Source organism: Mirounga angustirostris, unplaced genomic scaffold, assembly GCF_029215605.1.
Source record: "Mirounga angustirostris isolate CCGP_5_RB_7025 unplaced genomic scaffold, mMirAng1.0.hap1 SCAF_14, whole genome shotgun sequence".
NCBI classification, from domain to species: domain Eukaryota; kingdom Metazoa; phylum Chordata; class Mammalia; order Carnivora; family Phocidae; genus Mirounga; species Mirounga angustirostris.
The window spans coordinates 74,827,757-74,843,556 of record NW_026991722.1 but is presented as its reverse complement, the minus strand read 5'-3'; the positions used below and the strand labels follow the sequence as shown (position 1 = coordinate 74,843,556).

General features: G+C 45.1%; 1 protein-coding gene across 4 annotated transcripts in view; it reads left to right on the top strand.

The window, feature by feature from the left end:
- The window catches only part of ANAPC7 (anaphase promoting complex subunit 7), a 45,799-nt gene that overhangs the window by 20,488 nt on the left and 9,511 nt on the right, over window positions 1–15,800 (top strand). For all 4 annotated transcript variants that reach the window (XM_064578347.1, XM_045887688.3, XM_045887689.3 and 1 more), the window contains exon 11: window positions 971–4,277. In XM_064578347.1, the coding sequence (XP_064434417.1) occupies window positions 971–1,160 (190 nt within the window). In that variant the 3' untranslated portion in view covers window positions 1,161–4,277. The remainder of the gene's footprint in view (window positions 1–970; window positions 4,278–15,800) is intronic.

The following is a 15,800-nucleotide window of genomic DNA, read 5'->3' as shown; positions in this document are numbered from 1 at the left end:
GTCTTTAATCGAGTCTGATCACATCCATTTATTTGTTCAGCAGTTGAGCACCTGGCATCTCAGTAACCACTGGGTATGCTGCGATTCTGGGAGCTCTCAGTCTCAGGCATGTAGACTGATGGATGCCACATCCTAAGTGCTTTCATAGCAGTCTCTAGAAGGCAAGGTGGGAGTCCCAAGGGTGGGGAGCCCTGGGTGTGGGTGAGAACTGTATGGAAGGTTTCAGAGAAGAGGTTACCAATCAGTCTACAGTTACATAAGTAGAGGTGGAATTTGCTGGAGATTGGACACCTCCTGGCCTTGATGATAATCACAAAGGCTAGAGGAAGAATTGTTTAGAAGCCAAGTAAATAAATGTTCTGGAGCCTCTGAACTTTGGGGATTTTGGCATGTGTAATGATTCTTAGCTGCTAAACTCGTGTGCCCAGGCAGAGGTAGCTTTGGGTCCTGGGGTCTAACCTAGGAGTTGACAGATGTGTTCCATGGTAAGCATGACAATTTTGGTTGACTACTGAAATGCTGATGTGGTTAATTACATCATAACATGAAACAACTTCACTCACAGAAAAATAAGTATTTTTTTGTAACTTTGTAGCTTAAAAATCTGATATTGTTAAGAAATTACATTTGAATTTTTCTGTTAAAGGTTGTTTGCTGCTTTTTCATTTGTGTTATCTAGTATCTTCCTCCAGCAGAACGCTGGGGTAATAAGTGTGAAAACGTTTAAGAAATACGTGGAGAAAAACTCAAATTGAGAATTCTAAAAATTAGGACAAGACACCTTTTTTCACTTCTAGTGGTGGACTCCCTGGATCTCGCCTGTGGAACCAGAGTTGTTTGGAGAGGCCAGGCGTTAGCAGTTTCTCTGTGACTGGGTGGTCATTTCACTGCCGTACCAGGGAGATGACGCATCAGCCCGCAAGAAGCAAGGCAGAGATTCAGGCCTCTCCTTTGTTTTGTTGTCCCCTAGTTTGGACCCCAATGACCAGAAGTCTCTAGAGGGGATGCAGAAGATGGAGAAGGAGGAGAGTCCCACGGATGCCACTCAGGAGGAGGATGTGGACGACATGGAAGGGAGTGGGGAAGAAGGGGACCTGGAGGGCAGCGACAGTGAGGCGGCCCAGTGGGCTGACCAGGAGCAGTGGTTCGGCATGCAGTGAGGCAGGCGGCAGCTCTGTGGCCACACTGGCCTGCCCTGCTCTGAGCACTTCTGTGGACTGAAGGAGCCCGGAGGAGCCCGCTCTCTGGGAGGACAATGATTCCGCATGTAATTGCAGCAGGGGTCTCTACCCCTTGCTCCCTATTTCTAGTAGTGAATTCATTTTTAAAAACTGAGCCTGACCGACCTTACATATATCTCTGTCCTCCCCTGCTCCAGTCAGGGAGGATCGAGTGAGCTCTCTGGGGGGCCTGCAGACGTGCCAGGGCTTCTGGGACAGAGTGCTTTTTATATAACTAATTTCTAAATCTGAAAGCTTGAGGAATAGACAGTTCTGTCTCTGACATTGTGGGTGAGTTTAAAGGAGTGACCTATCACCCAGAGCAAGAGTGTCCTCTGCCATGTCAGACAGCAGCATGGGCTGGCCCTTTCAGAGAGGGTTTCCTGTTCCGGAAATCATCCTGAGCTGTCCAGACTTCCCTAGTAACCTTGCTTCCTTCTGCAATGTTAGTAATGCCTTAAGCTGACAGTTGCTATTTTGCAGAACAATTTTCTTATTTGCTAATCTGGTAACTTGCCTATGAGCCTGGGCCGGATCTGAGAAACGGGTGTGACCTAGAGCATGAACAAAGGCACACTTGGGGTAATTAACTAATAAAACTGTTTTTTGTACAGTAATGGTGTTGGGTTGATCAGAATGGAAGCCCTTTATAGATTCTTATTGGCGGGGGGGGGGGGGGGGTGTGTCTCTGAGTCACAATGCATTGATTCAGCCCCAGAATTATTTGCCATAAATACACTCCCTTTCTTCCCAGAGTGTTGGGAGCCAGGAAGATTGGGAACTTTGGATAACACTGAGCTGGTTCATCTATTTGCATTTTTGATTGGTTAAATTCCCCTGGGGGAGAGACTTTGGCCTGATTGTAGCTGGTTCTGCTCACTTCTGTCGAGGGCACTAAACAAATCGGCGTCTGGTTACAGCATTCTGTCACGGGGTCAGCAGGGGGTGCATTCCCTGGGCTTGGTGCTGGGAGCTTTCACCTACCCTCTTGTTTCTTAAGATGCCATGCTTTTCACTGTATCCTTAACTTGGAGGTGAAGGTGGGGAGAATGGCACAGTTAACCCCAAATACTCACTAAAACAAGATTAGTCAAAGGTGATACAAAATGTGATTTTGATACAAATGGTAAGTTCTGTCCAAAGTGTAAAAACAGTGGAAGTGTGCAGTAGTTTAGGAGCTCAGAACATGATAACTACAACTTCAAGTGGGCAAAAATGTTATTGTTCGAGTATCTTTCAGTATGAGACGCAAAGCCTGGGCAGCCACCATTTGATCAGACAGTGTTTAAAGAGCCCAGCTAGCAGTTGGGGTTGTTCCAGGGGAGCATGCTGCCGGGAGAAGACACTGCTCATTGGCCTCGGTGCTTGCTCTGGATGTAGCTTCATGGCCTTCGGCTTCCTCTTAGCAGCTGTTACAAGTCAGTGCGTTGGGAAAAAAGGTGAAACCTCTTTGCCATTTCCCTGGCTTGGGGAAGAAGCCCAGCCACACCCAGCCTACATGTTGCCGCGTGCCAGGCTTGTCGCTGTTAACCCTGAGATTCCCATGGGGTCAGGATGTGCCTTGGAGCCCACGCCCTGTGTATTACCTTCTGTCAGCACCAGCATGTTCCTCCCCTTTCCTGGGCTGGCCCTCAGCTCTGCTGCTAGCCCCTGGATCATCCCAGGCCCCTCCATCCCAGCAACACGCTGGGCTGGATCCCTCTGACCCCTCCCACCTGCAGCTCCAGCATTTCTATCCTGACCATGTTAGGGTGAAAACTGGGTTGGAAGAGGCAACTGAAGCTACATTTTTTAGTGCACCTGATGTAGGATTGAAGACCTTCTTGGTCCACATCAAAGAATGGGAGGAGTGTGACTTAAAGGGTGCTGAAGATCTCACCTGGCATTGCTCCTGTCACTTGGTCTCATAAAAAAACGTCATAAGGGCAGGGAGCCCCAGGAAGCAGGAACAGAATCAGGCTGCCCAGCTCTCTGGCTGTCTCGTTGAGCCACCTTCCAGGAGACGAAGCATCTTGACCAGGGATGGGCTCTCAAATGCCTATAGTCAACCACAGGTACCCTCTGGTGTCTGGAGTTTCACACACCAATAAGGAAGAGGATGTTTTAACTAATCCTATCCTTTCCCTCCAACTGCTTCCAGCTTGTTCATAGCACCAGTTTGGAATTAGGCTAGGTTCTTTAAAAGTCCCTCCTCTCCCACTGTCAGAGCTGCAGGTCAGGGGCCATTTAGTTCGCTTCCGTGGCCTGAGCTCCCATAGCTTCAGGATTGAGGATGGAATCAGCCCACAAGGAGTTCAGTATGGTGCCCATTGTGTATCCCATTACCATTACCAGGGTAAATGCCAGACTGCCAGTCTTTCCCTTAGGAATTGAGAATTGGTGGTATCACTGAAGCCTTCTTGTCTTTTTTCTCCTGGAGGTCCCTCAGCTAAGCAAGGAGGCAGGGTCCTAAGGAAGGGTGCTTCCTGCCCCCTGTCTTGGGCATTCACACTCTGAACCCTTGCTGTATGCCAGGGACCTGGCAGACATGGCCCGTACAGGGTTGATGTCAGGAGCGCTCCTTCCCAGCCTTAGTTTGGGAGCCATGCTCCTGCCTATGAGTTCTTCCTCAGAGAATGAGACCAGCTTTTGCCAAAATCTGTAATTCTCAAATAGATGATGCAGATTACCAGGCACAGCAGCAAACCTGAATCCAAATCCAGGGCTCAGGCCCAGGAATCTGCATCTTCAATCACTCCCGCCTTGATTTCTTACTCAGATGCAGGCATTTTGTGGTCCAAATATTGAGAAACCTGGGGGAGGGGACTTGAGGGTCCCAGAAGCTGTAGGCTTCACCTCAGAAGGCCTGTGGGGGCCTCACTGTACAGCTGTCTGACCAGGTCTTTGGAGGCCATGGCCAGACCTGAGGCCACAGGCTCTGCCTGCTGCATGGTAACTGTATTCTCCGTTGGCTACAGGCAGTGAGGCCTGACTCGACACGCACCTCACCGTGGCCTCCGGGAGCATGGCCTTGGCCAGGCCAGCCAGGAATCCCTGGCACTGGGAGGGCCCATTGAGGTAAGTGCCTCACTAAGGTTTTCCACTTCTCTTCGGAGCCTCTCTGCCCTGGGGCAGTGGATGGAGGGGAGGGGGTGGTATACCAGCCGCCACTTTCCCTCTTGGGGCACAAAATGGCAGGCTTCTGTTGTCTCGATGCTTCTGAGCTGCTCTGGCTGCACCACTAGACAGGGCCAAGGTGTTTGGGCTTTTTTCCAGATTACTGTGGAAGATGTCAGGTATTGGCAACACAGAACATGTCACTTATTTCACAAATCACACAGTAGCAGCAATACCAGGAACAAGCCAGAAGCCACCAAGTCGGTCTCCTTAGCAGCCATTAAAACCGTTTAAAATTAAGAGTACCCTCATGCATTGTTGGTAGGAAAGTAAAATGATAGAGCCATTGTGGGGAAAACAGTCTGGCAGTTCTTCAAACGTTTAAACAATTACCGTATGATCCAGCAATTCCACTTCTGGGTACATAGCCAAAAGAATTAAAGCAGGATCTTCACCAGATACTTGCACACCCTTGTTCATAGCAACATTATTCACAACAGTGAAAAGGTGCAAATAACCTAAGTATTATATTGTTGGATGAATGGATTAACAAAAATGCAGTATGTGTGTGTGTGTATGTATGTATACATACATATACACACAATGGAATACAATTGAGCTTTAAAAGAAGAAAGTCCTATCACATGGCACAACATGGATGAACCTTGAGGACATGCTAAGTGTGACAAGCCAGTCACAAAAGAAGAAATACTGTAACGTGATCCCTGGAGAAGCCAAAATTCATAGAGAGTGGAATGTTGGTTGGAAGTTGGGCAGGCAGCAGGGATAGGGAATTAGTGTTTAACAGGGAAAGGTTTCCATTTAGAATGTTGAAAAGGTTCTGGAGATGGATGGTGGTGATGGTTGCACAACATGAATGTACTTAATGCCACCAATCTGAAAAATGGTTAAGATGATAAATTTTATATCTAGAGAGAGAGAGAGAGATATATATAGATAGATATATATATGTATGTATATATACACACACACATATGTACTATGTATATATATACTTTTATATGTATATATATATATAACTAAAAACCAGTAAAGAAATGGTCTATAATTCTGTCATCCAGACAGCCCCATTAACACGTGTAATTATATATGTGTTGTATGAATGTACACATAATTTTAAAAATTCAAAGGTATAAAATTAAAATCTACCCACTGAATCCCAGTGCCTCTCTACAAAATAAATGTTCTAGTTCTACCTTTAGAAAAAGTTTTGCGCTTTTACTTAATGATCTGTACATGAAAGTTACACTAAAGCAGTCATGCTGTCACTCTGAGAAATTCCTGTCCGAGGTTGTCTGCGTGCTCTTGTTTGACAGTTCCACAGAACTCCATTCTGTGGATGGAACAATTTCTGTAATCCTTCTGCTGTTGGTGGACACTTGTTTCCAGTTTTGTATATAATTATTACAGTCTGCACTGTCGTGAACATATTTTGGCATAATCTAAAGACACGGGTCAAGTTCTTTGTAGTGTAATTTCTGCATCTCAGACTGTGTCCATTTAAGGCTTTGATGGATGCTGTCAGATTGCTCTCCAATAGTTTGTTTCCTGCACTCTCACTGATACCAGTGTCGTGGTTTTTTTTTCTTACCAGTTTTAGATGTGATAAATATTCCATCATTTTTATTTGCTTGAGCTACAATTTGAGTGATCAAGCAAGCCGTTTGCTATGTTATCACATCTTAACATTATACCCCTGAGGCATAAAAAGAAAATGGACCAAGGTCCTCAGCCTTGCTGCATTTAAACCTTGCCAGCCAGACTGTCAAGGGCAACATCATCACAACATAGCTCTCAGCTCTCTCGTTTGTCACTTAAATCTTCCAGTGTCTGTCTATAAACAACCCTCTGGTGACCTCCTTTGTGCACACAGCTTTTTCCTTATTTGGGCAAATTCCCAGGAGGGGGATTTCAGAGTGATAGTGCATAATCTTTTTTGGAATGTTTAAGGGGTCTGGTTGGCTGGTCCTCTCTCTGTTCAGTGAATCTGTAAGCCAAGGCTGGCGCTGTGGCCTCCCCTTCTCCTGTCGATGTGGCCTCTTCTGGCCATCCCAGTCTACCCAGGGTGTCAGTCCATTTATTGGCTTCAGGTTAGGGGTGAACCAGGAGCTCTCTAATCTCTGAAACTTTCCCTTCTCTCAGTGGAGTTGAGAGCTTGTGGTGGACTCTGGTGATGTCTGCCAAGGCATCTGCCTTTGCTTTCTTGGGCCTTTGGGATTTGGGGCCCCTTCCCCCATGGAACAACCCTTCCTGCCTCTAGGTTGGGGAATGTTTTCTAGATTGAGATCAGATCTTGCTTGCTCTATCTAGGGCTGACTTGATAAGGTTTATGGCTACTTGTGTTCTGAGTACCTATGTTCTTTCAATGCCGCATTGAAGGAATCCCACTCACCCCAGTAGGAGGGCTGAGCCTCTCAAGGGGAGGGCCTCTCCATCACTAGCTGGAAGCCAAAGGTCCATGGCCTGTCACTAGCTGTGGTCACAGGTAACTCTCAGGCTCTCTGTGCCTCCATGTACCTTTGGAAGAGAACTCAGAGTCTGGTTCTGTCTCCCTGTTGTTGGGGTAGGGGGGGTTTGTGACATCGGTGCTCAAGGCTTGGGTGGAGCATGTGGGAGGGGAGCAGCCTCCCAGGGATAAACTGGGGATCAGTGATCTACAGGCTGTACCCCTTTTGGCGCTGGATCAACAGATTTGCCCTGAGCCCCTCTCAGTGACAGATTTAGTTTTTCATGCTCTGTAGCCCAGAGATCATCTTCCATCCGTGACCTCAGCCTACTTGGCCCACTGGCCCATCTCTCTTATCAGTCCCTTGGGGCAGTGGGGATTTTTTGGTCCAAGAATTGAGTGGGAGTGTCAGCAAGCAGCCATCTGTCCTGAGAGAGGCCTGTGCCCTCCGGCCTGGGTGGTGCCCAGACTGAAGCCTCATCTTGGACTGGCTGAAACAAGCTGACCCACAACATCCCACAGGCCCAGGCTGCTTCCCACTCCTGTGCTGTTGCTTTGCTGAGCCTGGTGGTATATGACAGGAAGGGACAGAGATGACCCCTATGCACAGTCCCCATCTGGAGCTTTTTTTGGAGTGGTGAGCATGAACTTAAGCCAGGCATGCATTGACGAAGAAGACAGCTTCCCTCAGCTTAGGGGAATCCAAGGGGAGCTACCTCGGAGGTCAGGGCCATGTGGAGACCCCTAAGGAGGTCCAGGAGAGCAGCCTCCTATATAAAATAATTCTGCCAGTACATCAGGGCCCAGAGCCTGCTCCGGGGCCAGACAAGTATTTCTTTTCTTTTTTAATAAAAACATAAATTTGTGAAGTATAGCACACATACAGAAGTGTATGAAAACATGTAGTGTTTAAAGAACCACAGAACACACATGTACACTCCACCCAGGACAAGAAATAGAATGCTTCACAATCCCAGAAGCAGCCCCCCCAACCCCGCCATGTACTTAGACCTGATCACAACGCTTTCCCTTCCTCCTTTCACGCTCCCCTTACCAGAGGCAACCACTCTTCTCAATTTTGTTTTTATTCTTCCTTTATTTTCTGGCCCTGGAAGGTCTTGTGAACCTTGAGCAAGTAGTGAGCTAATTTTTCTCACCTGTACAAAAATAATACCGTTACTCAGCTGTAGTTTTACCATATCTTAAACAACACATTTATTTGCTTGTCTTGAACTTAATGTAAGTGGAGTCATGTCTGTTTTTCCATGGTATCTTTTGCTTGATGTTTTTTTTTTAAGATTTTATTTATTTATTTGACAGAGACACAGCGAGAGAGGGAACACAAGCAGGGGGAGTGGGGAGAGGGAGAAGCAGGCCTCCTGCGGAGCAGGGAGCCCGATGCGGGGCTCGATCCCAGGCCCCCGGGACCACGACCCGAGCCGAAGGCAGACGCTTAACGACTGAGCCACCCAGGCGCCCCATTGCTTGATGTTATTTTTAAAATTGATCCATGTTGGGATCGAGCCCCGCATCGGGCTCCCTGCTCCGCAGGAGGCCTGCTTCTCCCTCTCCCCACTCCCCCTGCTTGTGTTCCCTCTCTCGCTGTCTCCCTCTCTGTCAAATAAATAAATAAAATCTTAAAAAAAAAAAATTGATCCATGTTAATGCTGCTATAACTCATTCATGTTTTAATTGACATTTTTAAGATTTTATTTGAGAGAGTGAGAGCACAAGTGGAAGTTGGGGGGTAGAGGGAAAGGGAAAGAGAGGACCCCAAGCAGACTCCTCGCTGAGTACGGAGCCCCACACAGGGCTTAATCTCACAACCCTGAGATCATAACCTGATCCAAAACCAAGAGTTGGATGCCCAACTGACTGAGCCACCCCAGTACCCTAATTAATAGACATTTTTAGAACACTTTTAGATTTATAGAAAAATTGAGTGCTAGTACATAGAGTTTCCAATTACCTTGCACAATCTCCTTATATCAATATGGTACATTGATTACAATTAATGAACCAAGATTGATCCATTATTATTTTTGAAGATTTTATTAGCAAGAGAGTGAGAGAGAGAGCATGAGTGTGGGGTGGGGGGAGGTGGGGCAGAGGAAGAGGAAGAAGCAGACTCTCCACTGAGCACGGAGCCCAACTCTGAGCTCAATCCCAGGACCCGGGATGATGACCTGAGCTGAAGGCAGATGCTTAACTGACTTAGCCACCCAGTCGCCCTGATACATTATTGTTAATAAAAGCCCATAGTTTATTTACATTTTCTTAGGTTTTACCTGATTTCCTTTTTTTGTTTCAGGATCCCATCCAGGATAGTACATCACTTGTAGTTATCATGTCTCCTTAGGCTCCTCTTGGCTGTGAAAGTTTCTCAGACTTGTTTTCGATGACCTTGATGATTTTGAGGAGGAATGGTCAGGGGTTTTGTAGGGTACCTCATTCATTTTTCATTGCTATGTGATACAATTTCATTGCTATATAATAATATATAATATTCTAGTGTATAATGTATGGTTATAACACACCTTACTAATAGTTCCATTGATGGACATTTCAGTTCCTGATCTTTTGTTTCAAACAGTGTTGCTATAATACTTTCGTATGTGTCTTTTAGGCTTATAAGCACACATTTCTGTAGGGTTATACCCAGAGGCAGAATTGGTGGGTACAGAGTATAGACATGTTCAGTTTTACCAGTTATTGTCGAACTGTTTTCCAAAGAAGTTTTATACATTTACAGGTACAACTGCAGTCCTTTGGGGGCACCTGGGTAGCTCAGTTGGTCAAGTGTCTACCTTCGGCTCAGGTCATGATCTCAGGGTCCTCACGTTGGGCTCCCTGCTCAGTGGGGAGTCTGCTTCTCCCTCTCCCTCTGATCCTCCTCCCTGCTTGTGCTCACTCTCTCTGTCTCAAATAAATAAAATCTTAAAAAAAAAAAAAAAGACCACTGCAGTCCCTTGTCCCAATTCCTTGCTAGCATTTGATATTATCAATCCTTAACTTTTGCAACAGAGTAGGTGTGAGATGATACAATGATTTTAATTTATGTTTTTCCGTTTTATGACAAGATTGAACATCATTTCATATGTTTAGCAACTATTTGTGTTTCCTCTTCTATAAAACTCCCCCCCCTTCAACTTTCCTATTGGGTCATGTATTTTTCTCTTTTTAATTCACAGAAGTTCTTTATATATTCTAGATATAATTCAGAATGGGAGTGGTAAAATCTTCCAGTTTATGGCTTGCCTTTTCATTCTCTTTATAATATCTTTTGATTAACACAGGGTCTTAATTTTAATGTAAATTATAAATCTTTTTCTTTATAGTTGTATTTTCTCTTTTTTTTAAGATTTATTTAGAGAGAGCATGAGTGGGGAGAGGGGCAGAGGGGAGGCAGAGAGCGAATCTCAAGCAGACTCCATGCTGAGCGTGGAGCCTGAGGTGGGGTTCGATCTCACGACCTGAGCTGAAACCAAGAGTCGGGTGCTTAACCGACTGAGACACCCCGGCGCCCTATAGTTGTATTTTCTTACTTTTAAAAAATCTGTATCTCAGGGTCAAAAATCTGTTCTCCCATTTGTATGGTGTAAGGTAGGGATCCTTTTTTTTTTTTTTTTTTAAGATTTTTATTTATTTATTTGTCAGAGAGAGAGCACAAGCAGGGGGAGCGGCAGGCAGAGGGAGAAGCAGGCTCCCCGCTGAGCAGGGAGCCCAATGTGGGGCTCCACCCCAGGACCCCGGGGTCATGACCCGAGCCAAAGGCAGACGCTTAACCGACTCAGCCACCCAGGCGGGTGGGGATCCATTTTTCTTGATTTTTTTCATTTATGTTTAAACATGCATAACCACCAATTATTGCAAAATTGCTTCTCTCACCAACCTGTGAAGCCAGCTGTGTCCCAAGTCAGGTGTTCCCAGAGAAGTGCATCTGTCTCCGCACTCCCTTCCGTACTGTCAGTCTATTTCTGTCCTAGCACCTACACCATGGTGTCTTAATTACTAGTGCTTTATAAAAATTGTCAGTATTTGGAATAGCAAGACCCCCTGATGTTATTCTTAGCAGTATTTTGGGTATTTTTAGCTCTCTGTCTTTCCATAAAATTGTTAGTATCAGAGGGTCAAATATATTTTTTAAGTTAGATTCATAATTTTCAAAAGGGGATATGGTAAAATTTCCTCAGTCTGCCTTTCTTCTCCCAGTTCCCTCCTCTAGAAGTGACTGTAGTTAATAGTTTTCTGCGTATTTTTCTAGAACTAATATGAAGTTGTCCGAGTCTATGTGTGCATACCACCCCACTTCTTGCAGCTGCAGAGTTCATCAGCAGACTTTATTTAAAAAGCAAACTCTTGGGCGCCTGGGTGGCTCAGACGGTTAAGCGTCTGCCTTCGGCTCAGGTCATGATCCCAGCATCCTGGGATCGAGTCCCGCATCGGGCTCCCTGCTCCTTGGGAGCCTGCTTCTCCCTCTGCTGCGCTCTCTCTCTCTCTCTCATGAATAAATAAATAAAATCTTAAAAAAAAAAAAAAAGCAAACTTAATTTTCTTTTCTTTTTTAAGATTTTGTTTATTTGACAGAGAGAAAACACAAGTAGGCGGAGCAGCAGAGGGAGAGGGAGATGCAGGCTCCCCACTGAGCAAGGAGCCTGACACGGGGCTCGATCCCAGGACCTGAGATCATGACCTGAGCTGAAGGCAGACACTTAACTGAGCCACCCAGGCACCCCCAGACTCTTAATTTTCAATAAAGACGGCTTCTTAGCAGGTCCTGATTTATAAATATCAAAGAGATATAAATGTTAAACTTTATATATTCTTAATCCTAAATCAAGTCATTTTGAGTAGTTTCCGAAATTACAAAATATACTTTATAATTTCTACTAATTTTTAAAAAAGATTTTATTTATTTATTAGAGAGAGAGAGACAGTGAGAGAGGGAACACAAGCAGTAGGAGTGGAAGAGGGAGGAGCAGGCTTCCCACCGAGCAGGGAGCCCGATGCGGGGCTTGATCCCAGGACCCTGGGATCATGACCTGAGCCGAAGGCAGACGCTTAACAACTGAGCCACCCAGATGCCCCTCAGTCATTTCTTTCAGCCCACGAAGCCATCAGGCCAGAGGCATTGGTGTCACTCCTGTGAAGGTAAAGGGAATGGCTTTTTTTCCCCCCTCTGCTGCTTTTAAGATTTTCTCTTTGTCTTTGGTTTTTTGCTGTTCACCATACATGTCTACAGCTGGATTTCTTTTTATTCATCCTGTTTGGGATTTGTTGGGATTCTTACATCTGTGGATTGCTGTCTTCTATCACTTCTGGGAAATTGTCGGTTGTTATCTCTTCAAATAATACCCTCCTCACACTCTTGTCATCTGAAGTCACGATTAAATGTATGTTTGACTTTGTCACCTTTCTCAGCCTATCTTCCAGGTATTTTCATCTTTCTTCCATATTTTGCAGCTTTTTTTTTTTTCTTCCTCTGCTGCTTTCTGGTTCATTTCTTAGCTGTCTTTCACTTTATTATTTTGCTGTGTCCACTCTGATGCCACATCAGCCCCACCCAGTTTTTAATTTTGGTGATTTGCTTTTCATCTCTAGGATTCTGTTTGATTTTCCTATCTGCTCTTTATGTTCACTTTTTATCATTTCCTGTCTCCTGCAGATTTTCAAGTAGGTTTATTGTTCTTTATTTTGTATTTTTTTTTAAATTTTATTTATTTATTCGAGTGAGAGAATGAACGGTGGGGATGGGCAGAGAGGGAGAGAGAGAAGCAGACAACCTGAGCAGGGAGCCCGATGCGGGGCTCGATCCCAGGACCCTGGGATCCTGACCCGAGCCAAAGGTAGACGCTTAACGACTGAGCCACCCAGGCACCCTGTTTATTTTTCTTTAAACGAAGTAAGCCAGGAGTGTTTTTTGATGTATATCTAATACTTCTAATATGTGAAGTCTAGATGGACCTGTCATGTTTATTTCTGCTGCATCTCACTCATGGGGCCTTGTTTTCTTGTGTACTTGGTTAGCTTTTACTGTAGGCTGCTTTGTAAGATAATCGTGTGGATCTCCTAAGACATAAAATGAAGGTGTCTCTCTCTAGGGAGGATTGACATTTATTTCCGCCTGGGGCTTAGGAGTACTGCCTGTGACTTTAAGTTCATGCCTTGAAGCTTCATAGACCACCCCTAGGATACAGTTGGGGCTGCACATCCTTGAGAGCCAGTGTTTCCACTCCCTCCGGGGTGGGTGTATTTTCCTGGTTCTGCTCTGCACCGTGGCAGTGCTGCCTACAGCGCTTTGAGTTTTTGGGAAGGAGGGCAGCTTTATTTCTGGTTTGCCTTTATCCTGAGGTGTTAGCCCTTTGGGGTCACAGCTTAATGGCCTATGAGACTTCTCACTTTTGGTGGGCCCTGGATTTTTGACTTTGCCTTTTTCACCCTGTGAGCTCCCAAAACCCCTGCTCGCGTTTTCACAGCTTAGCTTATTTGGAGAGGTAGATGCCACAAGGGGAAAGTGACCTTGGAGATTCTGATGCTCTCTCCTTGCTGCTGCTTAGATTTTGGCCTGGAAGTTCTGTACTATCTTGTAGTTCTTTGATGCTTCTATGCAGATTAAAAAAATATATTTATCCCAGCATTTTAAGATAAACTTTTTATTTTAGAATATTTATAGACATATGGAAAAATGAACACATGGCACAGAAGGTTCCCATATACCCCGGACCCAACTTCCCCTATTTTAACATTTCACGGTAATATGGTACATTCGTCACAGTACTTATATATTATTATAAACCAATATTTATATGTTATTAACTAAAGTTCATAGTTCATTCAGACTTCTTTAGTTTTTGCCTCTCTCTGTTCCAGGATCCCATCCAGGATCCCATATTACATTTCATTGTCATGTGTCCTTAGGCTCCTCTTGGCTGTCATAGTGTCTCAGATTTTCCTTGTTTTTGATGACCTCAGCAGTTTTAAGGAGTACCGGTCGGGCATTTTGCAGATTGTCTTTGGAATTTGTCAGATGTTTTCTCTTTGATTAGACTGAGGTTATGTGTTTTGGGGAGGAAGACCACAGGTAAAATGCCCCTCTTGTCACTTCATATCAAGGGTACGTGCTCTCAAAATGACCTCAGTTGGCTGAAGTAGTGTCTGCAGGGGTCTCTACTGTGGGTGACTTTCCCCAGCCACGCGACATGTCCTCTAGGGCAGGAGGCCACTGGGCTCCGCTCATACTTACCAGTGGGAGTTATGGTTCACCTCCCTGAGGGCAGAATTATCTACAGAAATTATTTGGATTTCTTCTGCATGGGAGATTTCTAGTCGCTCCTGTTTATGTCAGGATAGACTCGTGGATATTTATTTCATACTTTGGATCATAATCCAGTATGCCATGATTTTGTTGCGGAAATTGTTTCCGTTTTGGCCATTCAGAGCCTTTTCAGTTGGCTCCTCTGACCCTTCAACATACCCCATCTTTGCTCATCGGTTTTTTGTTTGGTACTTCCGGACTCCCTGACAGTAGTGTTCTCCAGGCACGTGTTGTACACTTTCTGCCCTTGCCCTAGAACCTGCCATTTGTCTAAGGAGATTTGATTTCTTTCACTGAAGAATGGTATGAGAAACCTGAAACTAGGAAGTATGCTCATCGCTACTGCAGTGTCCTTGCGTCTTGGTCCCCTCAGTTGCTGGTGCAAGTACATGGTGTATGGACTGTGTACACACACCATACATACTATGTACATATACCATGTATGTAGGTGTATGTTAGGTGTACATACACCTAACTAGAAATATTTTTTTTTCCCCAAAGATTTTATTTTCATTTTTATTTGACAGAGAGAAACACAGTGAGAGAGGGAACCCAAGCAGGGAGAGAGGGAGAGGGAGAAGCAGGCTCCCCGCAGAGCAGGGAGCCCAATGTGGGACTCGATCCCAGGACCCTGGGATCATGACCTGAGCCGAAGGCAGATGCTTAATGACTGAGCCACCCAGGCGCTCTGAAATATTTTGTTTTTAAAAAAGATTTTGTTTGACAAAGAGAGTGAGAGAGCACAAGCAGGGGGAGCTGGAGAGGGAGAGGGAGAAGCAGATGCCCCACTGAGCAGGGGGCCTGACATGGGGCTCAATCCTAGGACTCTGGGATCATGATCTGAGCAGAAGGCAGATCTCAGCTTAACGACTGAGCCACCCAGGCGCCCCTAGAAATATTTCTGTATAGGATCATCTGTATCAGTATTAAATGAAATATTAATTTATGCTGGTATCTCCAGCTGTAATTCATTACATGAATCTTTCTAGCCTTCTCCCCTTGCTTATCTGTAACCTCCCACTCCCAGCAGTGAGAACAATGGCTCCCAACATCCGCCATCTGTATCAGTCTTATCAGTTACTCTCAGCAACCATCATTACTGGAAACTCTTAACTTCCTCCTGTTTTTAAAAAATGAAAGAGTATTATAAAAAACTGTTCTGCACTTGAATGTTTCCCTGGCAGACATCATCGACTGGGTATCATTCCTTGCTGGTTCACACAGATCTACCTTGTGTTTTTTGAAGGCTGCGTAATATTCCATGGTATTAATGCTCTTAGTTTATTCAACATCTTGCCTATCGATGGGCATCTGGGCTATTTCCAATTTTTGGCTACATCATCCTACAGCAGGATTATGTTGCTTCTGTGAACATGTGGGAGGATTTCACTAAAGTGCTCGATCAAGGGGTGTGGATGTTTAAAAGCCTCAGTGATTTGTCACGTTGCCCTCCGAAGGCTGGGCCGGTTGATAGGCTCCCCATCAGCATGAATATGGTTTTCTGATGCCACTGCAAGGGAGAGATCAATATCCGTCAGCCTTCGATTTCTGCCAATCATGTGCAAGGAATTCGCTTTTTGTCAAAGGCACAGCAAATGTATTTTCCTAACTCAAAAGAGGGGTATTTTGTTCCAAATGTTTACCTTTTTACGTAGTCAATTTATTCCTTTTCTCCTGGGATTTTGTGTCCTGCTTGGAAAGG